Raw genomic sequence first — 20,606 nt, 5'->3', positions numbered from 1 at the left:
ATTAGCCAAAGCAGCTGGAGAGAACGCCACACTTAAAGCATGCTCTCTGCTCAGTGAGGGAAAAGTCTGTGTCACTCATTGCAGCAAAAAATAAATAAAACTGTATAAAACCCCCAAAGAGATTGCAAAGAAAGATTCTTAAATAGATCTGTCTGTGTTACACAAGCCTTGACAGCCTTCGCTAAAATAATAGGCCAAAACTCGCTAGGGGTTAAAGAATCCCTAGCTCAACGGCTGACGGATCTGTACTTTACCGTAAGAACGAGCAACTGCCGTTTGCATCAGCGACAGCAGACATTTTTGGAGTACACTATAGCCATCCAGGAAGTTCTGAGGCTAATATTTTACAGTGCATCAGAGGGACTGCAAAGCTAATGTCTGTCTTCATCGAGAGCTTCAAATATCCCGCCTCAGTTAGGAGGGTGGAGACCGTGTAGTAATTTCAAGCAAGTTTAGTCGAGCAGAGTTTTCACTTGGCTAATACTCATTTATATAATGGAAGCCAAACAATCCGCACCTGCGGGCTCTAGTGGTCACAGACACCAAAAATGAGTGCATTTTATCATGAAACATTTATTTTGGATGAATAATCACGAAAGCGATTTCAGTTCACTGCAACTGACAATAGTTTCCGCATGCTGAACACCTCGCGCTAGAAGCGAAGTCTCTTAAGGCTGCCGAAATTTGCAAGAAAATAAACTCTCTGTATTGCAGCATTGTGGCAGTCCATGTTCTCGAGAACCTGCATTTTGCAACCAAAAATAGGCCATTTGTTCTTGGTTCTAGAAAGGAGCATCCACGGTTCTGCAATGGCAGTTCTCTAAAGGAACATCATCATCATTACCCTGACTACGCCCACTGCAGAGCGACGGCCTCTGCCACGCCTCTCCAATTGCCGCCGCGGTGGCTCAGCGGTTACGGTGCTCAGCTGCTGACCCAAAAGACGCGGGTTCGATCCCGGCCGCGGCGGCTGGAATTTCTTTAGAGGAGAAATTCTAGAGGCCCGTGTACTGTGCGATGTCAGTGCACGTTAAAGAACCCCAGGTGGTCGAAATTTCAGGAGCCCTCCACTACGGCGTCTCTCATAACCTCAGTCGCTTTGGGACGTTAAAACCCCATAAACCAAACCAAACCAAGCCTCTCCAATTAACCTTGTCCTTTGCGAGCTGCGGCCACCCTATCCTCTCAAACTTCTTAATTACAACCGCCGACCTAACTTTCTGCCGCCTCTCCTACGCTTGCCCTGCTACTCACCTATGGGGCAGAAACGTGGAGGCTAACGAAGAGGGTTCAGCTTTAGTTAAGGACAATGCAGCGAGCTTTGGAAAGAAAAATGATATGTGTAACGCTAGGAGACCGGAAGCGAGCAGAGAGGTTGAGGGAACAAACGGGGGGGAAATGATATCCTAGTCGCAATCGAGAGGAAGAAATGGGCTTGGGCAGAGCATGAAATGTGAAGGCAAGATAACCGCTGGTGCTTAAGGCTAACGGAGTGGATTCCAAGAGAAGGTAAAGGAACATAAAATTATCAAACTGCCTTTTAGAGGCACTGCGAAGAAAACATATGTACCACCGGTACTTATTATAAATGTTCCAGTTCCTGCATTTACTTGCGCGTGTTGACCATGCCAAGCAGTTTAGACGGCCAGACATCTCATCCTATGTTAAAATAACTGTGGCTACTGTCTATTCATTGGGTGCCATTCAACTACTGTCAAATTACGAAATTCTAAGATGGGAGCAGCTGTTTTTACATTGCCGCTTTAAAGTAAGGTGGCACTTTTTAGTGCTTGAGCTTTAATGACGAAGCATTCGTGGCCTACGAAAGCAACTTAAGGTGTCTCCAAACATCCGACCCTTCCATTTGTGATGTAATCACATTTGGTAAAAGTATCGCGCCTTCTTGCGCAAACACGGCTGAACTAAACTCAATTTCTTGAATCCGTGCTGAATTTTCTGATCAAGATCCATGATTTCACGTTTTTGTGCACAATGTTTGGCAGGATCCTTTCATGTCAATCCACCACCGAGCACAACAACTTACCAGCTATTTCGCTCCCACATGCTTGTTTAGAACACCCCTTTTTGTTTGTAGTAAGTTTGTTAGCTATGGGTTGGCTTAGCTGACATAACGTGCACTGTGTTTTGCATTTTTAAGGTAGGAGGTACTGAAAGCGTTCATAATCCGATAAAATCCAGTGGTCGTCTTGAGAATCTCTACTACTGTACGTCTTCACACATTGTGACCGGTTAGCCGCAGCCACCTGGAACTTAAAGTAGAATTGATGTCCGCTTAATTCCGTTGACGCAGTCTCTGAAGACAGATTAGACTTCAAAAGAGAAATGAAGACTAAATCGAGCTAACGACACGCGTTAATAAAAAAAGCGTCTTTTAGTGCTTGCCTGCTGCTCTCAAGAACTCCACTTACAGCGACTCTTTTAAGCGCACTACAAGAGCAATTTCAAGTTTTTTAACAAGAAAAGAACAGAAGAAAAGAAAACTTTCATATATAAGCGCACTCTATATTAATTTCTCGCCTACTCAACAGCGTCATTTTAAGCTTTTCACTTGTCTTACGTACACTGTGTTTTTGTTCGTTGTTAGCTGCTTCCTAAAAAGGAGATTTCGGTAATCAGTTATTCATTTCATGGAGCCAAAGCAGTAGCAACAGGTGCCTCAGAGAAGCTTTGTGTAGAGTGTTGCTTTAGACCCGCCCTCGTCGGTCATACTTGAGCTACGCTGTCGTGAGCAGAAGGAGCCTCATTAGCGTTCATTTTTTCCCATAAAGTGGGCTTCGTCTTTAATGCAAAGTGCTGTAATTTAATAAGCGTGCGTATGATTAATGCTGTTTTTTCCTCGATAAAGAAAGCTTAGCAATGATATACACACGTATTGCTTTCTTTCTTTCGAACCGAGCAAGGCGTGTAGCGATCGAAAAGAAAAAGTACTTATGTTCAAGTATTTTATGTTATGTTTACAGAATAAGGACTTAAAGATTATCCTAATTTCTCGGAACCGCTGAGCCCTCCGCCTTCATTTTTTCCTTTCTTTTTAATTTACTATTTTAGTGTCTTATAACTAATGAGCTTTCTGATTAGGCCTTGAGCGAGCCGGAGAGCCGTCTCTTAGGAACGTGTAAAATCTTAATGTAGATAGCGAGCAGCCTACTCATTTCTCTTGAGCATATTAGTTACGCATGCACAGTTGCTTGCGTCCATGAATTTTCTTTTTTTTTCTTCCCTTGCCATCAAAGTAATCTCCAGCACTGCCTGTTTATCGAGCTCATCTCGACCGGTACTTTACTTTACAGCCCACTGACGTTTCCAGAACATTAAAAACAACACAGCCTCTGAAAGCAATTATTCTACGAAAATTACTGCAATTACTAAGAGCGTCACGGAAAATATTACTTATGTTAGTACATCATAGATGCGAATTCTGGCATGTTTTCAATAATGAGAGAAAAGAACACCTACGCGGCAGAACTTATTCCTCCTTGAGCTTACGTGCAGTCTACCGAGAAGTTTGTGCCCTTTTCATCCCAGTAAAATGAAGCTAAGTGGAAGACCTGTCTAGAAGCCATCACAAGCACATCTAGCTATGAAACCGTGCGCGCCATCCAAGGGAGAAGAATAGTATAAACTAACTTCAATGCTTTTTTGGCCCAATTATTCGGAGCGTGATGAAACTTGCACCAACGCATTATCGCTGATAGTATCTGAATAGAAGAAGCCCCAAAGTAGTAAAGACCCCTTACTGCCGCTAGCACTCCTTCACAATCAACAAACTACTCAACCTCAGCAATCAATAAAAAACTTGGTTAATTTGTTTTTGTGTGCTCCTCATCTTTTTTTTCATTGCTTATTCAATGTATACACTATCTACCGCTTGTTTCGTTAGCGCTCGAACAGTACCCGCATTTCTTCTAAGACGCCTGCCCTTGTTCCGACCGCTATGCCGCTACGTTGCGTCTTAGTTGACTGTATTGACATCACGAATACTTGCAAGTTTGTTCTAAAGGAGCCCTTATTGCAACCACTGGTCCATTGTTCTGATATTAAACGCAATGTACCAATTATAATTAAGTCGTGTCAAGGAACGCACGAAATCATTTTTCCAGCATTGTCCCTGCATGCACTCGGGTTCTGGCTAGCTTTCTTGAACGCGAAGAAGCGAAGTTCTTTAGTTATTTCGAAATTGTCAAATTTGGAAATTCGTCCGATTTTGCTTAGTGTCAAAGAAATAGACAGTTTTAGCTGTGCGTACGCTACGGGCGCACCTTACGCGCACTGCCACCCGTCCTGGCAACGACAGTTTTAGTTGGGAGTGGCTAGCGTAGCGCCCGGGAAGCATAACATACTGTGGCGCCATCTAGCGGCAGCAAGTCAAAGCTCCTGAACTGTGTGCTGAAGAAAGTTTTTCCGCTTTTATTAATGGTAATGGTGTTTGCATTCGACGGCTTTGTTTCTTTTTTTTAATGTAAATCAATCGAATCAACTGAAAACATAAATTCTAGTGCAAAGTTGGAGAAGTACTTTACCGGGGGTCGTTGCTATGACGATAGTGTACGCCGTAGGTAGTTAGGCTTAACATCAAGAAAGTCTTGAATTTATCTAAGAAACGATGACTAATTGTCGCCTATATCATTACGGAGGGGTGAAAATAAAAGTGAATACAACCATTTAGAGTGAGCTATCGCGTCGAAAAATGCAGTGGCAATGCAGTATTTGGTCCGAAGCGGGCGTGCAGGGCGCCGCCATGTTGCCAACGTTAACCACCCAAGTCACGCAAGCAACGCAACGTAAAGTCCGCTGATTTGCGTACGTACGCAATACGCAGGGCTCGCGCTTGCGTTCTGCGCATGCACACTACTTTCCCCGCTAGCTCCTTGCGTACGCTAAGCCCTTGCGGACGCACAGCTAAAACCCCGCTAGCTCCTTGCGTACGTTAAGCCCTTGCGGACGCATAGCTAAAACTGTCTAATATCGCACATCATCAAAATAGCGTCGAGTTGATCACAGTAGAGCACTGTATCTGTGGACTGTTTGCCCTCATCGGCCACGTGTCTGTACTGGAACAGCTCCGTTGAGTGCGCCACGCACTGTTCCGCTTTCTGTTCACTTAACGCAAGAGTCAACATCTCAAAGTTATTCATCTGCACTCCCTGCGTCTGCATACAATTGCTGAAAATCTTACTTAGCGGCAATTCCGCTAAACCTAATTCAAAGTAGCTACGTGCGCGGACCCTTTTGGCATAGCAAGGCAGGTGCGGCCATTGGTACGGCTACCTCGTAGTTTTCCCTTATTGGACAAACTGCAGCGTATACGAGCACCCCTGATCGCATTTTGTATTAAATTTATGCTGCAATGTGTTCAATTGTATATCAGTATGGTTCGCATTTATTTCTTCTACCATATTTTAACCCGAACACACTTGAAACTTAAATGCGTTGGACAAAGCACACATTACATGTGATGCTATTCGCCATTTTACTGAGCATGTGCACATTTTTCGCTGCGCTTCTTCATTCCGGTTAATTTTAAGAACTAGATACTTATCATTCTCATCTTGTTTTGTACTGCACAGTGTAGTGCACTAATACTTCACGGAATTTAATGCTGTCTCTCATAGCCTGAGTCGCTTTGTAACGTTGAGCACCCAAAAACTAAACTGGAATCGAATGATATGATGACGGGTACATACAAATGTTTTTTTCTTTTAGCGATCAAGATTTAAACACATGAAGTTAAATACAGTCTAGCGCAAAACATTGTTTTGCGCCCAACTAGGAGAGAAAGTCAATCGAAGGTTTAAAGTTTGCGAAAAAAAATGTTTTTCAGAGAGGTTTTTTAGGCTCTTCTGAAACAAAAATTTGCCGCCGTACAGCAGTCCGCACAAACTGCAACCACCTAAGATCACCTAATGAGCCTCTATAGCACTCTACGCCGAACTCTAACTCCATGCATAGAAACTCGATTTTTGTTGAAGGAATTTAAATCTGTGAGTTCGCGGACGGATACTGCGCTACTTGAATCTTAGGTACGTGGTGTTCATTTTGCTTATACGTCAGCAGATAAAAAAGAAAAGAATAAGATCTCGTTTGCACAGCTTCCATCTCCTATGTCTGCCTTTTTGCTCTGCTGAGCACCTGGGCCGAGCTGCCGAGCGATAACATCCCTGGCTCAACTCACAGAGCACTTCTAATCGGACGGCCTGCAGCAGCGGTGCCTCCGTCCTGTTCTTGAGAACCTGGTTGGTGCCCTTGCAGAAGAACTCCGCCTGGTGGTCGTATAGGCTGGCGACGAACACCAGTGTGCTGGCGGTGCGGTACGTGCCGTCGCTCATCAAGTCCTCGGCAGATGGTGGCTGCGGCCGCACCAGCTCGGACCGGTTGTACCACGTGATGTTGGCCGCCGGCCGTGCGCCTTCCACGATGCACGTTAGCGACACCATCTCGCCGGCCACGACCGGGTGATTGGGCCCACGGAGACGCAGGGCGAGAGGCCGAACTGTATAAGAGAGATTCCAGAGATTGCTTCATCTATTCGACAAACAGCAGAGGCAACCGCAAAGGTGCATTCACTCGTAGTTAGACGTCAAGTGAGAGTCTGTGCGTATCATGCATTCGGAGTAGCTGTGTGACAGACGGCCATTTTTGTATCCTCGCTGTGCAGTAACTATGCTAGTGCAGTAACTATAGAATGTAACTAGTGCAGTAACTATAGAACGAGCCTTGGCTCATTGGCACTTTTTCATAAGTTCGAATTTTTCACTCTCCAGGACCACTGCACATTTTAACAGCTGTATGTACAGTCTTTGTCAAAAGTAACCAGGCTGCACGTTTTCCTTCTCAGTCGTATATTAAAGCCACTATGCCAGCCCTAAAGCTCTAAATCTCTGTATGGCAAGAAGAACCCCTGTTCTCACATTCAAAGAACTTGTTGATCTTTAGGGAAGTCGTGTGGGCTCGGTTATAAGAATGAGAAGCAAACCATAGAGCCTGGTTACTTTTGACAAAGACTGTACATCAGTCTCACAGATTGACAAGTTACTGCATGAAACTAGATTGCACAAAAATCGCAGCATCATGCTGTCCTTCCTTTTACGTTGTGCACCTGGGCTAGGATTTAAGAATAAACAGTGCCAACTCATCCAAGTTTCGCCTTCCTGCAGCATAACCCTGTGCGCTTAAAGACGATGCGAATGACAGTAAAATTCATCCGTCTAAGGCCCATTTAGTGTTTCCAAAAGAAGCCAAGACCGGCACAGGTAATAGTGCCCAGATATGATTGCGGCTAAACATGCTACGTACCGTGCACGTCCAGTTGGACCCACTTGACGACGGGAGAAGGCGTAGCCTTGGTAATCACGACGCACTCTAGCCGCGCTCCCAGGTCCCATCGCGACAAGACGAAGCGAGCCGTAGACGTGACGTCGTGGATGCCGCGGAGGTGCGGCGTGACCGACGTCTTCACGGGCAGCTGGGCGGACGCGTTGCGCCACAGCACTTGGGGCGCCGGACGACCGCCAGACGAGGCGCAGTCCAGAACCACTGTGGTGCCTTCCAGGTAAGGACCGAGGAGGGAGCCGTTCGCCAGGCGACGCCCGTCCATCTTGATCACCGGCTCTTTGGGTGTCACTGCAGTATGCACACATGCGAGCATTGTTCAAGGGAAGGAACGGCTGAGGGAGGTTCGTGTGGCCATCAATGAACAAAAAGAGCCGTGGCATCTATACAATTTTTCTCGGAATGCTTCGCATTGATCCGAACGCTGTCCAAGACAAGGTGGCGCTGAGCAAGTGACGTATGGTCACGAATGCACAGAAACGGTCCTGTTATCTAAGCAATTTTCCTACGACTAATTCAAATTGATCAGTACTACCTTTAAGACTAGTGCTGCTGATGCATATCGTTTGCCATGTTGGCACAGACAGGCGCTCAGGCAACCATATTGGGGAGAAAAAAAGAAATAGCAGAAAAAAAATTGTAAAACATCACCTGTAAAAAAAAACACTTCCACGGAACATACGCGATAGGGGTATGCGTATTTTTATGACAAATATGTCTATATCGAATTTTTCGTATCATAGCAATTACTCACCACAACATGTGATGTCATAGCCTATACTTTCAGCTATACGGGCCACCGCCTCTGGCAAGGGATCAGTTGCAAAGAGGCGAAATAGTAAATTAGAACAACGCTAGCTGGAAAATACACCTGCAGTTTTTCACTCACGGAGAATATCCTTAATTTAGAAGGAAAAACTGGCTATCAGGGGTCAAATTCAGAAATTTTTCCCACATAAACGGGCTATCTGATTTATATGAAACAGTGATACGATTGTATAACTGCAATGCCTAGAAACAAAAGAACTCGGCAATCATAGGTTAAACTGGCGCACTGACCAATTTCGGGAGTCTCCTCTTCGACTCCGAAGGGCCGACTATTCGCTATACCAACATTTTATATTAGCTAGTCCAGACGACATCTTCTACCTGCGTAATTGCTTTCTGTGCCCTTTATTTAGAATATTCTTGCGGCCTAGTATATTCACTTCCAGGAATGTTAAGACTACGCGAATAGCACGAGGGTGAGAGGAAAGAAACGAATGTTCCTTTGGTTTTGTATTTGTTTCTTCGCCTGTTACCATCGTCTGTTGTGCGCAGTTCAAACTTTCCCCTTTAGTCAGCCTTCCATCTTTTTCATTTGCGCATCAATCCATTTAGGCGCTGCGTCTACGAAATAAAATTCTGGGTAAAGCTTTCTCCTCTCTTACAGCATTCCGAGAGAGAGAATTTTCTCTCGCGGCTCTAAGATATTGCCTATGTTTAATGTTTAATCTTCCACGTGGCATTCCTAATTGAACTTTGTGTTCAGGTCAAGTCCTCGTGTTCTGAAAGGTTGCCCTTACTCTTCCCGCAATCCCTACGCCGTCCCTTTCTACGCTACAACTATTTTTTTTTCCGCAAATTCAATTACGTGTGCGATTCAGCTTGCATTGCTGGTAAGATGGAGAGCGCGATTAAAATACAATGGCTGCGAAGCCTTGTGTGAGAGAAAACAAGGGATTCAATACGGTTGGTCGCCTTGATTAAAAGAAGCCTTGCGTAAACGTTTCAAGTTTCTGTTGAGCTATTCTGGTGTGTTTGTCTCTTGTATCTCGTAGCTGCCTCTCGGGAACAGATCGTTGAAGAGAATACCTTTTCTAATATCTTTCTCTTAGTCCACCCCTGCTGAGACACGTGTTGGTGGCGGTCCTTGCGCCACCTTGTTGCACGTAGAAAGCTGAATGAATAGAAGTTTGTAGCATTTGCATAGCACGAACGTACGATCAGTGCAATTGCGCTCTCCGGTTTCGGAAGTTTAGCCTTTCTCTGGACACGTCTTCAAAATCGGTTTTCGCGAGACTCAAGGGCCGGAAGCCTCCATAAATTTTCAGCACGAGAGCAAATAACATTTAACGAGATTTCATTTTTAGCCTATCTTCAAATGTAGCCGTCGACTCAAGTTTCACCGTGGCTTTTCATGACAGCTTTCTGAACGAAGACAAAACATTTGTGAGCTGTGCTGAATCATTGTTGCCCGGTGAACTGCATTGCACAAGAGTCAATGAAAGGTACTTTCTAAGTAAATATTGTTACGAAGAATACGAAGCTGGCAGTGGCGCGGGACGGAGCGCTCGCGCTAGGCCAGCAGCCATTTAATCATCTCTTGTTCATGGTTCATCACGCCTCATTCTTCGGCTGGCCGCCACGTAACATTTGGTGTGAGGTGCGGAGGTCCCTTCACCGCCATCCTGGTTCCGTAGCTTCGGCGTCCTGCGCCTGCCGTGGTCGTCGGCCGTGAGTACCTGGTCCGTCCCGCCCGGCCGTGCCCCATACCGCCCGGCCTGAACCGAACTCGCCGCTCACCCCAGCCCCGTCCCCCGCCCGGACCACTAGACACGACGAACCGACGACGTTGCCGTGACCGCAGTGACCCGACCGACCCAAGACCCTGCCCACACATGAGGACACCGCCCCCCTGCCCCTGCCGTTCGGGGCGTCCAAAGACCTCGGCCGTCAACTCCTGGCGCCCTACGGCCCCGATGCTTCGTGGACCGGACCTCATTCGCCTATCATCTCATCCAATGTGGCGGCCAGCACTTCATCACCTTTCCACTTCTTTCTAAACTGGAAGCCATCGCTGAATCGCCCATCCCTTCGTCCATGTCTTATTCCGTTTACAATCGGGAAGATCGCTCGGTGGCCCCGGGTAATGTTACGAAAAAGACGAATCTGGCAGTGGCGCGGGTCGGAGCGCTCGCGCTAGGCCAGCGGCCATTAAATCATCTCTTGTTCATGGTTCAACACACCTCATTCTTCGGCTGGCCGCCCCGTAAGAATATGTACAAATAGTGCGTGCAACTTTCATAGCTCTGAGGTAATTACAAACCCTTTCCGGCACTTAAACGTGCATAGCTTTTGGCTAACAACACTACAAAGAGTCCCCGTACCCGCATTAGTAGAGATGGCCGAACATGGCCGAAAAAGAAAGAGGGAGACGAGGGTAGGACTCACAAGCGACAGCACAAGGGAACTCTATCGAACATGAATTTCCCTTCGTTTCTTCGATAAAAAGAAAAAAAGAGTTCTTTGTGAATTAGATGTCTGAATATTGAAATAGTGATTATTCCCATTGTGCCGGCTGCTTTCTCTGCCTCGATATCAATGATCATGAACCAAACAAATATTTCAAGCATTTCATAAATGAACCCCAACTTTCGTTTGATAAATTTACTGCATGAGCCGCTCTTTATAGCGCCATAAAGAAGACGGCAGTCGCCGAAGCGTATTATTTTTGCAGCTTCATAAAACTTCAAATTCTATCGCTGACTTTCGCTTCTACAAATGCCCGCTGCTAGAGAGTGTATGAACAGAAAATAAGCGATAAAAAGTTCAAGTAAACTTAAGAAAAGCAAAAATCACTGAAAATAGGTTCCGCAAATTGGAGCGGAAAGGAACTGAGAGTCGGTAGCTTGCCATCATTTTTATAGGGCGACAGACGACGTCAATCTTGAAAATGAAGGCTAGGATGCGCCTCAGGAGTTCATTTGGGACGCGGCTTTTGAAAGCGCCGCAAAAAAATAGGTCACTACTAAGAAATGCTTTAAAAAAATTCTGACTGTTCCAGTGGGTATAAAAAGAGAAGCCCGTCACGTCCCGAAGGGCGAAATTGGTCTGTCTTGGACATAGATTGGCTTCCGGGTGCTTTTGCCTTATCCACGTCATTTCTGTCTGTAACGTGCTTTCTCCTCAACGCGTCAGATACGACCGCACTGTGCGAGACTGTTCTAAGAGGTAAGGGACACAGCGCTTTATATCACTAGGGCCCCCTGGAGGGGCAGCTGTCGACGCCACTTCAGTACCACAGAAAGACAAATAAAGGTGGCAGATAGACGACATCACCACCAGTGCAGCAGCCTAGATTTTCAACACACTGGTCAGAAGTCTAGTTGTATTCTGAGTAAAATAGACTGAGATGCAATACCAGCATTTAAAGGTAGCCTAGGATCATATCAGCTTCTGTTTCATTATACCGTAGAAAGCCAGCTCGAAAATCAACTTTTTTGGAGCGCCGAGAACCAGAAAGCTTGTATTATACGATACAGTAGGTAACGCATACTCGTGCGCAACAAATGTAGCTGTTGATGCATTGGGCCCATGTAGCACGTAGATATATGCTCATCTCTTGGAAGCAAATGCACAATACGTTTGAAGCTACGTTTGAAGAAGCTAAAAGACACTTCTCAGCATAATGCGGAAACTTGTGTGTAAATGGCCACAGATATAAAATTTAGTGATTTAATGTAGACTCTTCACAGATGTAAGTTCTCTACCACAGTTTAGAACCAATTAAAAACTACAATACTTGGCTAGTTCACGTACAACAGAGGAATCAGTGGTCTTGATACTTACGGGTCGAAATATACTGTTTCAGCAGTACCAGCTTTCGGAATTATTGAAAACCACTTTCCTATATGAACATATCGAGTAAGTTGTCTCTAAATTCTCCATTCTATTATCTGCCAGACAGGCCCGCACAGCAAAGATATAAGGGAGCAGTACAGAATTGCATCATGGTCTTTGAGAGCATGGTTGCGTAGTACGAGTTTTGATACTGAGAAGCGTGCAATCTTATTTCAGTTGTCCATTTTCATAATATTCATTAATTGGCACTTCTCTGTGTACCAAAGACTCATGATTTGCAAGAAAAATGTTTCGACGGGCACCGTTTTTTCTTTTCCTTAACAGGCACCCAAAGTAAGACAGCTTTTCAGTGAAGGCTCAAGGATGCCACATATACGATGCTCATTATGTGTTACGGCGTTCTTGTCTTCTTGAAAAGAATCTCCTCGCGCGCACGATGACAACCTAGAAAAATGCGCGCTATAAGGTCGTGAGCAGGTAGATATTTCTCTAACTACTATGGTTCTACTTGGTGCAAAACTTCTCCTTGTTTACTCGAGTTTTGTCGCTGAAAGCTAATTGTCATTCGAGCCGTTCAGGGCTAAATTATACCTGCAGGCTGCAGAATGCTCCCGTATGCAACAACACAAGCAGCATGCAAACAATACTAACAGCAATAAGAAAGCATGCTCTGGTTTGGTTACAAAAATAACTAACAGCCATTTCGGTGTTATTTCGCACACGCCTCTATTCGGAATGCTGAAACACTGCCTTTGTTTTCGGGATTAATCAGCACATAGGCTCCGATCCTCCTTATTCTCAAACTGAAGGGGTGATGTAGTTTCATCATTTGCATAATTATGTGTAATTCATCGCTATGTGTACTATGTGCATGACCTGTATTTTCTGTATGCATCACAGGAGCAGCTAGAAGCTCAAGCTATATTTTAAAGCCCGCGCAGGATGCCAACAAGCCGGATGGCATGATTTTGAAGCGAATGAACAGTGATTTCCTGGTCTTTTTGAAAATGAGGGTATATGTTTGTTGTAGGCTATAAATAACATATTGATATATTTGTAGCCGTTGCCTGAACTTTTTACATTTTTTCTTCTGCCCATTGAAGCTCGTCATAACATATTCTCTGGTGAGCCTATTAGCCCAAATTCAAGCTAAAACTTACGGTCCTGAAGTTTTCTATAGTGCTAAGGTTATGTGCTTAAACTCTGGGCTGACTCTGCAAGATGTATAAGGACATCTTAGGCTACGCGCAAATGAATGGCGACTCTTATGCAGCCCCTCTTTAATGTTGCTAGTTCAAGATCTACTTCTTGTCTTCCAGCGTGGCTCATGCGTCAACTCTTGCCAATGCTAGTAATAGTTAGGAGGCATTCCCATCTTATCCGATTCCTAAGGGCTTATTGGTGAAGAATGTACATAATCTAAAGAGCACTATAAAAAATAAATACAAACGTTTTACTGCAGTGCAAAGGCGATGTGCGCCCGAGGAGGTTTGTGAGTTCCATCCGCTTGTTTCACAAACTATTCTGTAAGTGTCAAAGACTACCTATTTAATGCTTCCTCGTCCCTCATAGCCTGAGTAGCTTTGTGACGCCAAACACTCATAAAGCCATATAAAAAAAATCTATGTTTCCAAAGTCTTTTTGCAGCGCGCTGTTCGTTATATTTATTTTATTTTTTATCAATGCCAGAATGGAAGACAAAACACGTTGGTAGAGTAAGTAGCTGTAAGGCACACCTTAGGAGCAGAAATATCCGCGCCGGGGAACCCAGGTGCAGATCGTAAACCTGGAATTTAGTTGGGCACTAAAACGACGTATACAGGCTCGCCACGGGAAACTCTTAAAGTTGGTTTTAATCTTTCCTCGCTCGACGGTAAGTTGGCGAACAAGTTTTTATTTCATATAAACTCAGGGGACAGCCCCCGCTTAGGCTTTGCCAAAGCAATGAGTTTAAGGAGAACGTGCAGTCTCCTCAGCTTCCGGAGATATTTTATGACTGTTGTAAACTCCAATCGGTTCCCAATACTGGTAGCATTGAGATTGACTAAGCTTAGCAAAATACACAGAGGTATGAGAAAAAAATGAAAGCCGTTGCAGTACTGCTTCTGATAACAATCTCAAGCGCGGGTGGTTATTCTTTCTAGCTGCCTTTAACAGCTCATAGCAGACGCCGGTATTTTGCGTTTTGGAAGATGCAAGAATATCCATGTGCGGTTTTCTTTCAGGTAACCGCTTCCGCAAATATTGTTAACCGACATCAACATGGATTTAGTTCTCTCTTTCTTAAATAGCTGTTACGATTTCGATCTTTTGTGCTTTCCAAAGAGCAGAAAACTTTCGTCGTGCACACAACATTCCTTGCATGTAGGCCATCAAATGCAGAGCAGTATCGCTTTAAACTAAATCTAGAGCGCTTCCGTTTAAAAAGAGCATGCATATTTTGCTGACATAACTTGAAACCGTACTTCTTTATAGTCCGCAGTTCCTCTCTTTAACTCCGCCAAATGCTTCATATTCTGCATGTAGTTTTGCGTTTATTGTCCTTGCTGTAATGTGTTCCGAACGTCACTTTTGAAATGGAATGCATGAGAGGAAGTAGACGTCGCACCGAATCACATAATGCCTTATTTGCCAATGCCCCTAGACATCTACACCAGTTGTCCGGCCATACGATCAGCGAAAGAAGCAAGCCAGAGAGAGAGAGAGGAAAAAAAAGGCTTACCCAGCGTCTGCAGCCTGGTGAAGGATAGCGACGGGCACTTCCCCTGAACGTAGGTGACGTCGCACTTGTACGTTCCCTCGTCCTCCACCGTGAGCGGCTGTATGCGTAGATGGGCGGACGCATTGCCGGGCTGGAAGGTGGCGCGGTGCGGCTCGCTCAGAGGACCCATCACGCGGTTCACCGTCTCCGAGAAGAGGTACACCCGCTGCCAGTCCTGCGACACGTTTTTGGTCCAGGTGATGAAGTAGACGCGGCCGCAGCTCGCCTCGTCCACCTCGCATGGCAGCACCGCGGAGCCCCCGACGAAGCCCGTCACGTTGTGCTCGCGTCCTGCGAGAGACGAGACAAACAGGGTAAACGATTGGCAGCGTGTTAAAGCGGGCGTAGCAGCTACGCTACGCAGCATCCGATGATGACGTGGCCACGGTTTTCAGGTCATCGGCAAATTCTTGACGCAACGAGAGTGGCTCCGTTTTAAACGAGTCAAGACGCTTCAGTGAGGACGTCTAACGTCTGCGAAGCGGTTAGGAGTTCTTGCAAGGCATAGCCTTGTTGGTTTCGCATTGAGCCGCTGTGAAGAAATATAGTAGCAGTATCCTAACTCTCGTTGGCTAAGTGAAGTACGCTGCAGGAGCGAGAGACTTTCTAACTTTTCCTTGGTGACACCTTGCTGGACAATGTGGCCCGGACGAACGAGCTAGTCGCAGCCACTTCATTCCTCATTCGAGATCTCATTCCTGCAACTGAACCAACACCGTCTTTGCCTTTGGCTAACACAAGGAAAAATCCGGCTTTTTAGTTGGACTAACAGAAACTCTAAAAATTCTCTCTGAGAGATCCGTACGCACATCACAATTTCTCCCCACAGTTTACTCTTTAATGTTATGCTCGGCTACAATGATACGATTTGGCGGTGGTTCTAAAATTTATGCGCACTTTAATTCATTTTTCTTTTACCATACTTCGCTGCACTCCGTCTAGTGTTTCTAAAGAAGCGAACAAAGTAAATGTGTTTTTTCAAGCAAGGTTGCCACTAGGAAAGCAGAGAAGTGTAATTTTTGTTTTCCCGGGAATGCAACCACTACACATTACCTTGCCACAAGCGTGTTATGACAACTATGCCCTTAAGCCTTTTATGAATCATAAAACACAGTTAATCCAATTCACTCAGAGATATACAGATGTGCCGTTGCAAAGTCTTTTGTTTGCGGTGTGGAAACATCCGGCAGTAGCGGCCATGCTTACGCATCTCGGAACAAACAGAAAAAAAGGCATTCTTTGTGAAAGTTTTGAAACATGAATAGAACATCACTGCAAGAATATTACCACTCTCGTCAACTGAATGAAGTTAATTTAATTATTCCTTAAAAAAAGACAAATCATCCGAAAAAACCATGAGGTTATGTCACGCACCCTACACTTTCAGCGCCTTTTTGACACACCGAGGTACGTTACGTCATCGGCATTTTATTCAGGGTATTGAGAAGCGCTCAAAACTAAGTACATGCCTTGCGCACATTTTTGCAAAAGGTACAACACATGCAATTCCAGAAATATTTTGGGTGGACTCCAGCCCGTACGTTCATAGCATAAAATAGATGCAAAAGTGAGGCCTGACCACTGTAACTTAGAGAAACACTGCAGCCGGCGAACCATCGCATAATACTGTATTCGAGTTTGCGAAACATCTTTTCTTTATAGTACAGTCTTTGTCAAAAGTAACCAGGCTGCATGGTTTGCTGCATGGTTTGCTGCTAGCTCCTACAGTGGAGCTCTTACAGCTTCCCTGAAGCTGAAATGGTCGTTAAATGAAAGGGCTGGGGGTCTTCTTACCTTCCAACACCTTTTGGTCTTTAGGAAAGTCACAAGGGCTCCACTATACAAGCTAGAAGCAAACCATGCAGCCTGGTTACTTTTGACAAAGACGGTACATGTCAACGCAGTGAGAAAGGCTATGGCTGGGTGCACTATGGTATGGTACAAAATGGTCTGAAAAGGTGCGATACCGTACGGTAAGGTACGGTACATTACAGTACGGCATGGTATATTATGGTATGGTATGGTATGGTATGGTATGGCATGGTATGGTATGGTATGGTATGGTATATGGTATGGTATATGGTATGGTATATGGTATGGTATATGGTATAGTATGTTATTGTATATGGTATGGTATGGTATGGTATGGTATGGTATGGTATGGTATGGTATGGTATGGTATGGTATGGTATGGTATGGTATGGTATCGTAGGCCCTAGTGCAGGCCTCGGGATCAATTTTGTTCCTCTTGGATTCTATATCGCGCAGTTGCACAGCACAGAAACGCGGGCATTTTTTCTTTTTGCTTACATAGAAACGTGGCTGCCGTCGCCGCGATTTCATTCGTCGTCCTCGGAGCCAGCAGTACAACCTTAATCTTAATAAAAATAATCCTTCTACAAAGTACTATACCGTACGTGACGGGTAGCTAACTGGGTCAACTCTGGAACTTTGCCTCACGCAAAATCATTAGGCGAGTCGATAGTTCACCCCACATCATCGTACAACTTCTGAGATCAGATCTTTGTTTGCTTAGAAAGAAATAAAAAGTATATATAGCTACATTATTGATCCCGAATATTCACTAAGTACTTACTAAAATAACGCTTTGGCTTTTCATGGCTTGCTTTCAGGTAATCTAGTTTCGATGAGTGTCATAGAAAGACCGCCTCGATTGCAACGCTATTTTCTGGCAACATGCCAAAATCATAAATTGTTCATCGCTTACTAATTTCCAATCAACGTATTTGCTTTATGATATATGTCCTTATCTTTGCTACTGTGACCGCACTTCTTAGTTCCCATCTCAAGAAAGAGAATTAGATTCAGAACTGGGTGCAAAAGCTTTTAGTGACAGCTTAAAAATAAAAACTGAAAGAAAATAAGCATTTTTTTTTCATAACGCCGATGGCAAGGCATTTTTCTTGCTAATCTTCAGCGTCAGGAATAAAATTTGCACATTTAACGCAGGTTTTGAAAACACCGCGCTTGCTACATTGTCCACGAAGTAGAAACGCGAACGAAAGAAATTAAGCCGTCGCAAAAGAGCTATTGACACGTCTCCCACCACATTTTATCGGCGGTCAGACCGTTCGCAGTTTACTATACGTGTCGAAGCCAAACATTACAACTTATAATTCATATTCTCCACTTCGAAGCAGAAATATTCGTTCCTCTTGTCTGCAGTTCCATGGAGGACAAAAAAAAAATAGAACGTCCGGAGCGAAAACTGGCGCACAGCTTGGAACAGGAAGCAAGGATCTCCTATGAAGATAATTTTTTTTTTCCAACTTTTGCGCGCACATACATCAACGTAGTAGAAGGGAAGGAAATATATAAGGCGGGTTGGTACTGAGAGGGGGTCGCAATTTTTCCACCACTTTTGAGGAATAAGAGGATCAGTCGGTCTAGTTCTCTATACGCGCGGAATATATCACGCGAAGAATAAAATAAATGAGACCAGAATCGGTTCCCCTTGAGGGAACAGATAAGGCCCGAAAGCGCCTTCACGAAACGCTCTCGTGCTGCTGCTGCTGCTGCTTTCGGAATATCTTCCATTGTCGACGCTGATCAATAAATCATTGGTCCATTTCGTGTGCCGCGGGCGAACAGGCACACCCAGGAACAAACTTTGCGCGCTGAAACTGCACGCACAACGACGAAGATAAATTTAAAAATAAAAACAAAAAAGAACTCGAAGAAAAGCAGCTCGGAGCCGAAGAGGGAGCGCCGCGGTTCCCCAGGCTGCAGTCTAATTAGGACGTCCAAAGTTTTTGAGCAAAGCGTAGTCGTAAAGAAGAAGCGTCCCTGATATACATTGAAATAAATTATACGCAATTGCTCACCTCCCATTTCTCTTTTTTTAATTTAGGGACCAGGCTTTATTTCCCTGTTTGCGTTCGTTATCTTCCTCCGAGCGCATAAATAAGCAAAGGAGAGAGCTCCTCGTTGGAGATTTCGAGCTTTTTTTTTTTTTGTTTGAAACCACTTTCAGTTCAATTTACATGTCTGTGTTCATTTTCAGGAAAGAGAAAAATTTGCAAATATGGCCGAGATATCTCGCGTGGACCGGCTCCAGGGTACAGTAAATTGTTTCTGCACCGCGTTTTGTAAATTGCGTCTGATTGCCGCAAAATATATTTTACGCCACTGCCTGCTCTCACACGCACGTGTTCGTGTCAGAGCAAAAACTGAATTACGCCGAAACACTTTTCCTTTCATTCCTTGCTCTAGCCTTTTTATGCGCGTGCTTTCGTGTGTAGCCGGTCTCGGCTGGCGTTGGTTGTATATTAGTTGCCAAACCGAGCGGCAAATAAGTTTCCCTGTTTTCGTCTTGCTATAAGGCACTTAAAAAGAGTAACCAACTGGTGGCGCACAGTATTTCCTATTAATCTTTGCTCCAACATTTTCAGCCAACTTTTTATCTTTTTTGGTGACAGCACAACACTCACGCAAGCGAATACATAAAATGCAGCACAGGGCAATGAGAATAATGTTGCAGAAACTGTACAGTATAAGCCTTGTTTGTGGTAGGCTCCAGTATTGATTATGTTTATGGCTTTTAAGCATTTATAAAGTACCTCAACTAACTAAGGGCCGAATACAGCACAACCGATTAATGCAATCACGAAGCGAGAGCCAGACTTTAATTATTAGGCTTCTTGCTGATTCACCTTTTATTGGACGGTGAGGGCTACACGGAAAGCGAGATGAAGTGAAAAAGAAAGCGCAAAAAAATACTGGTGCAACTGCTTTTCTAATAAGCTGACTATTCGAGATATCCCCTTAATCCGAAAGTTCGTACATACGATTCTCTCACTGGTGACCATGCAAGCAACGCTGCTCTGACACCGCAAAAGCACAAAAAAAAAAACGCGAAAAAACCGAGGATATCGTTCACGACTCCCTAAAGGCATACGAAGCGGCGGCACTTCCTTGTTCATCTCGGCCCGTTCCTCGGAGCGCCCTTCATTAGCGATGTAAGCGGCGGAGACGCAATCCGACCTGCTGCACTATGCAGGCGAAGCGAGATCTCCCACGCGTTCTAGATATCACGCGGAACCGGCGAAGAAGGCGACGGGAAGGATTTGTGTTTTTTTTTTCTTTTCCGGCGGTGCTTAGCCGCGGGGCGGAAGCTCTCTCTCGTTCGGAGGCCTTCGTGAGAAATCCGGGAAGCCCGCACAACTAAGGCGACGCCTCCAATTGAGATACAACCGCAAAAAAAAGAAAGGGAGATAGGAACAATAAGGAGATGCAGCGGATCTCGGCCTCTCCTCCGACACGGCTCTTCCACCGCTCCACCAAGCTCTCGCTCCTACACCGCTAGGCCGGCGGCGTCTAATCTCATTATGCGAGCTTCGTCTCGAGTGGGCCGCATATATATCGCGCCAGTGGCGGTGGCCGAGCGCGGTTCGGCCCGTGGCTTTCATTTTTGTTTTGTTTTCTTCTCACCCGCGTGTTTATCGAGCCGCCGGTGAAACTTTGCAATAATACCGCTGTGGTCCTTGCCGGGTGCGCTGCTTTGTTTATCCTGGGAGCCTACGCGATGGCTCCTTCTTCCCTTCGTATTTGCTTTCGCCCTAGACGCGGCCTCGCCGCAATGAGATTATTGGCGATAACGAGAAGAGGAGAGAGAGAAAGAGGGTTGAAGGGTAAGAGAGAGAGAGAGGAGGAGATCGGCGAGAAATGAATGCCAGGGTGTACGTAGTACGAACGTATCGCCGCGGCAAATATCAGGACCAAGCCACTGGTCTTGCATGTCTTGCCGAGCCTGCCCGTTTATGGCAGCCCAGATTACGGGATATTACGCTGTCGCGCAGTATCTCGCCTGCTTGTGCATTCAGCTAGTGTTTGTACGGGCACAAATTGGTCT

The 20,606-nt window shown here is 45.2% G+C and overlaps 1 protein-coding gene across 2 annotated transcripts in view; it reads right to left on the bottom strand.

Moving 5' to 3' along the window:
- LOC149339222 (B-cell receptor CD22-like) overlaps nt 1-20,606 on the bottom strand; it is a 223,245-nt gene that overhangs the window by 69,403 nt on the left and 133,236 nt on the right. For both annotated transcript variants that reach the window (XM_089547993.1, XM_089547994.1), the window contains exons 2-4: nt 14,696-15,025; nt 7,315-7,641; nt 6,194-6,511 (exon numbers count right to left, since the gene is read on the bottom strand). In XM_089547993.1, coding sequence (XP_089404119.1) covers nt 6,194-6,511; nt 7,315-7,641; nt 14,696-15,025 — 975 coding nt within the window. The remainder of the gene's footprint in view (nt 1-6,193; nt 6,512-7,314; nt 7,642-14,695; nt 15,026-20,606) is intronic.

This window comes from Amblyomma mixtum, chromosome 6, assembly GCF_055824585.1.
Source record: "Amblyomma mixtum isolate Tamu chromosome 6, ASM5582458v1, whole genome shotgun sequence".
Lineage (NCBI taxonomy): Eukaryota > Metazoa > Arthropoda > Arachnida > Ixodida > Ixodidae > Amblyomma > Amblyomma mixtum.
This window is presented reverse-complemented; position numbering and strand designations above follow the sequence as displayed.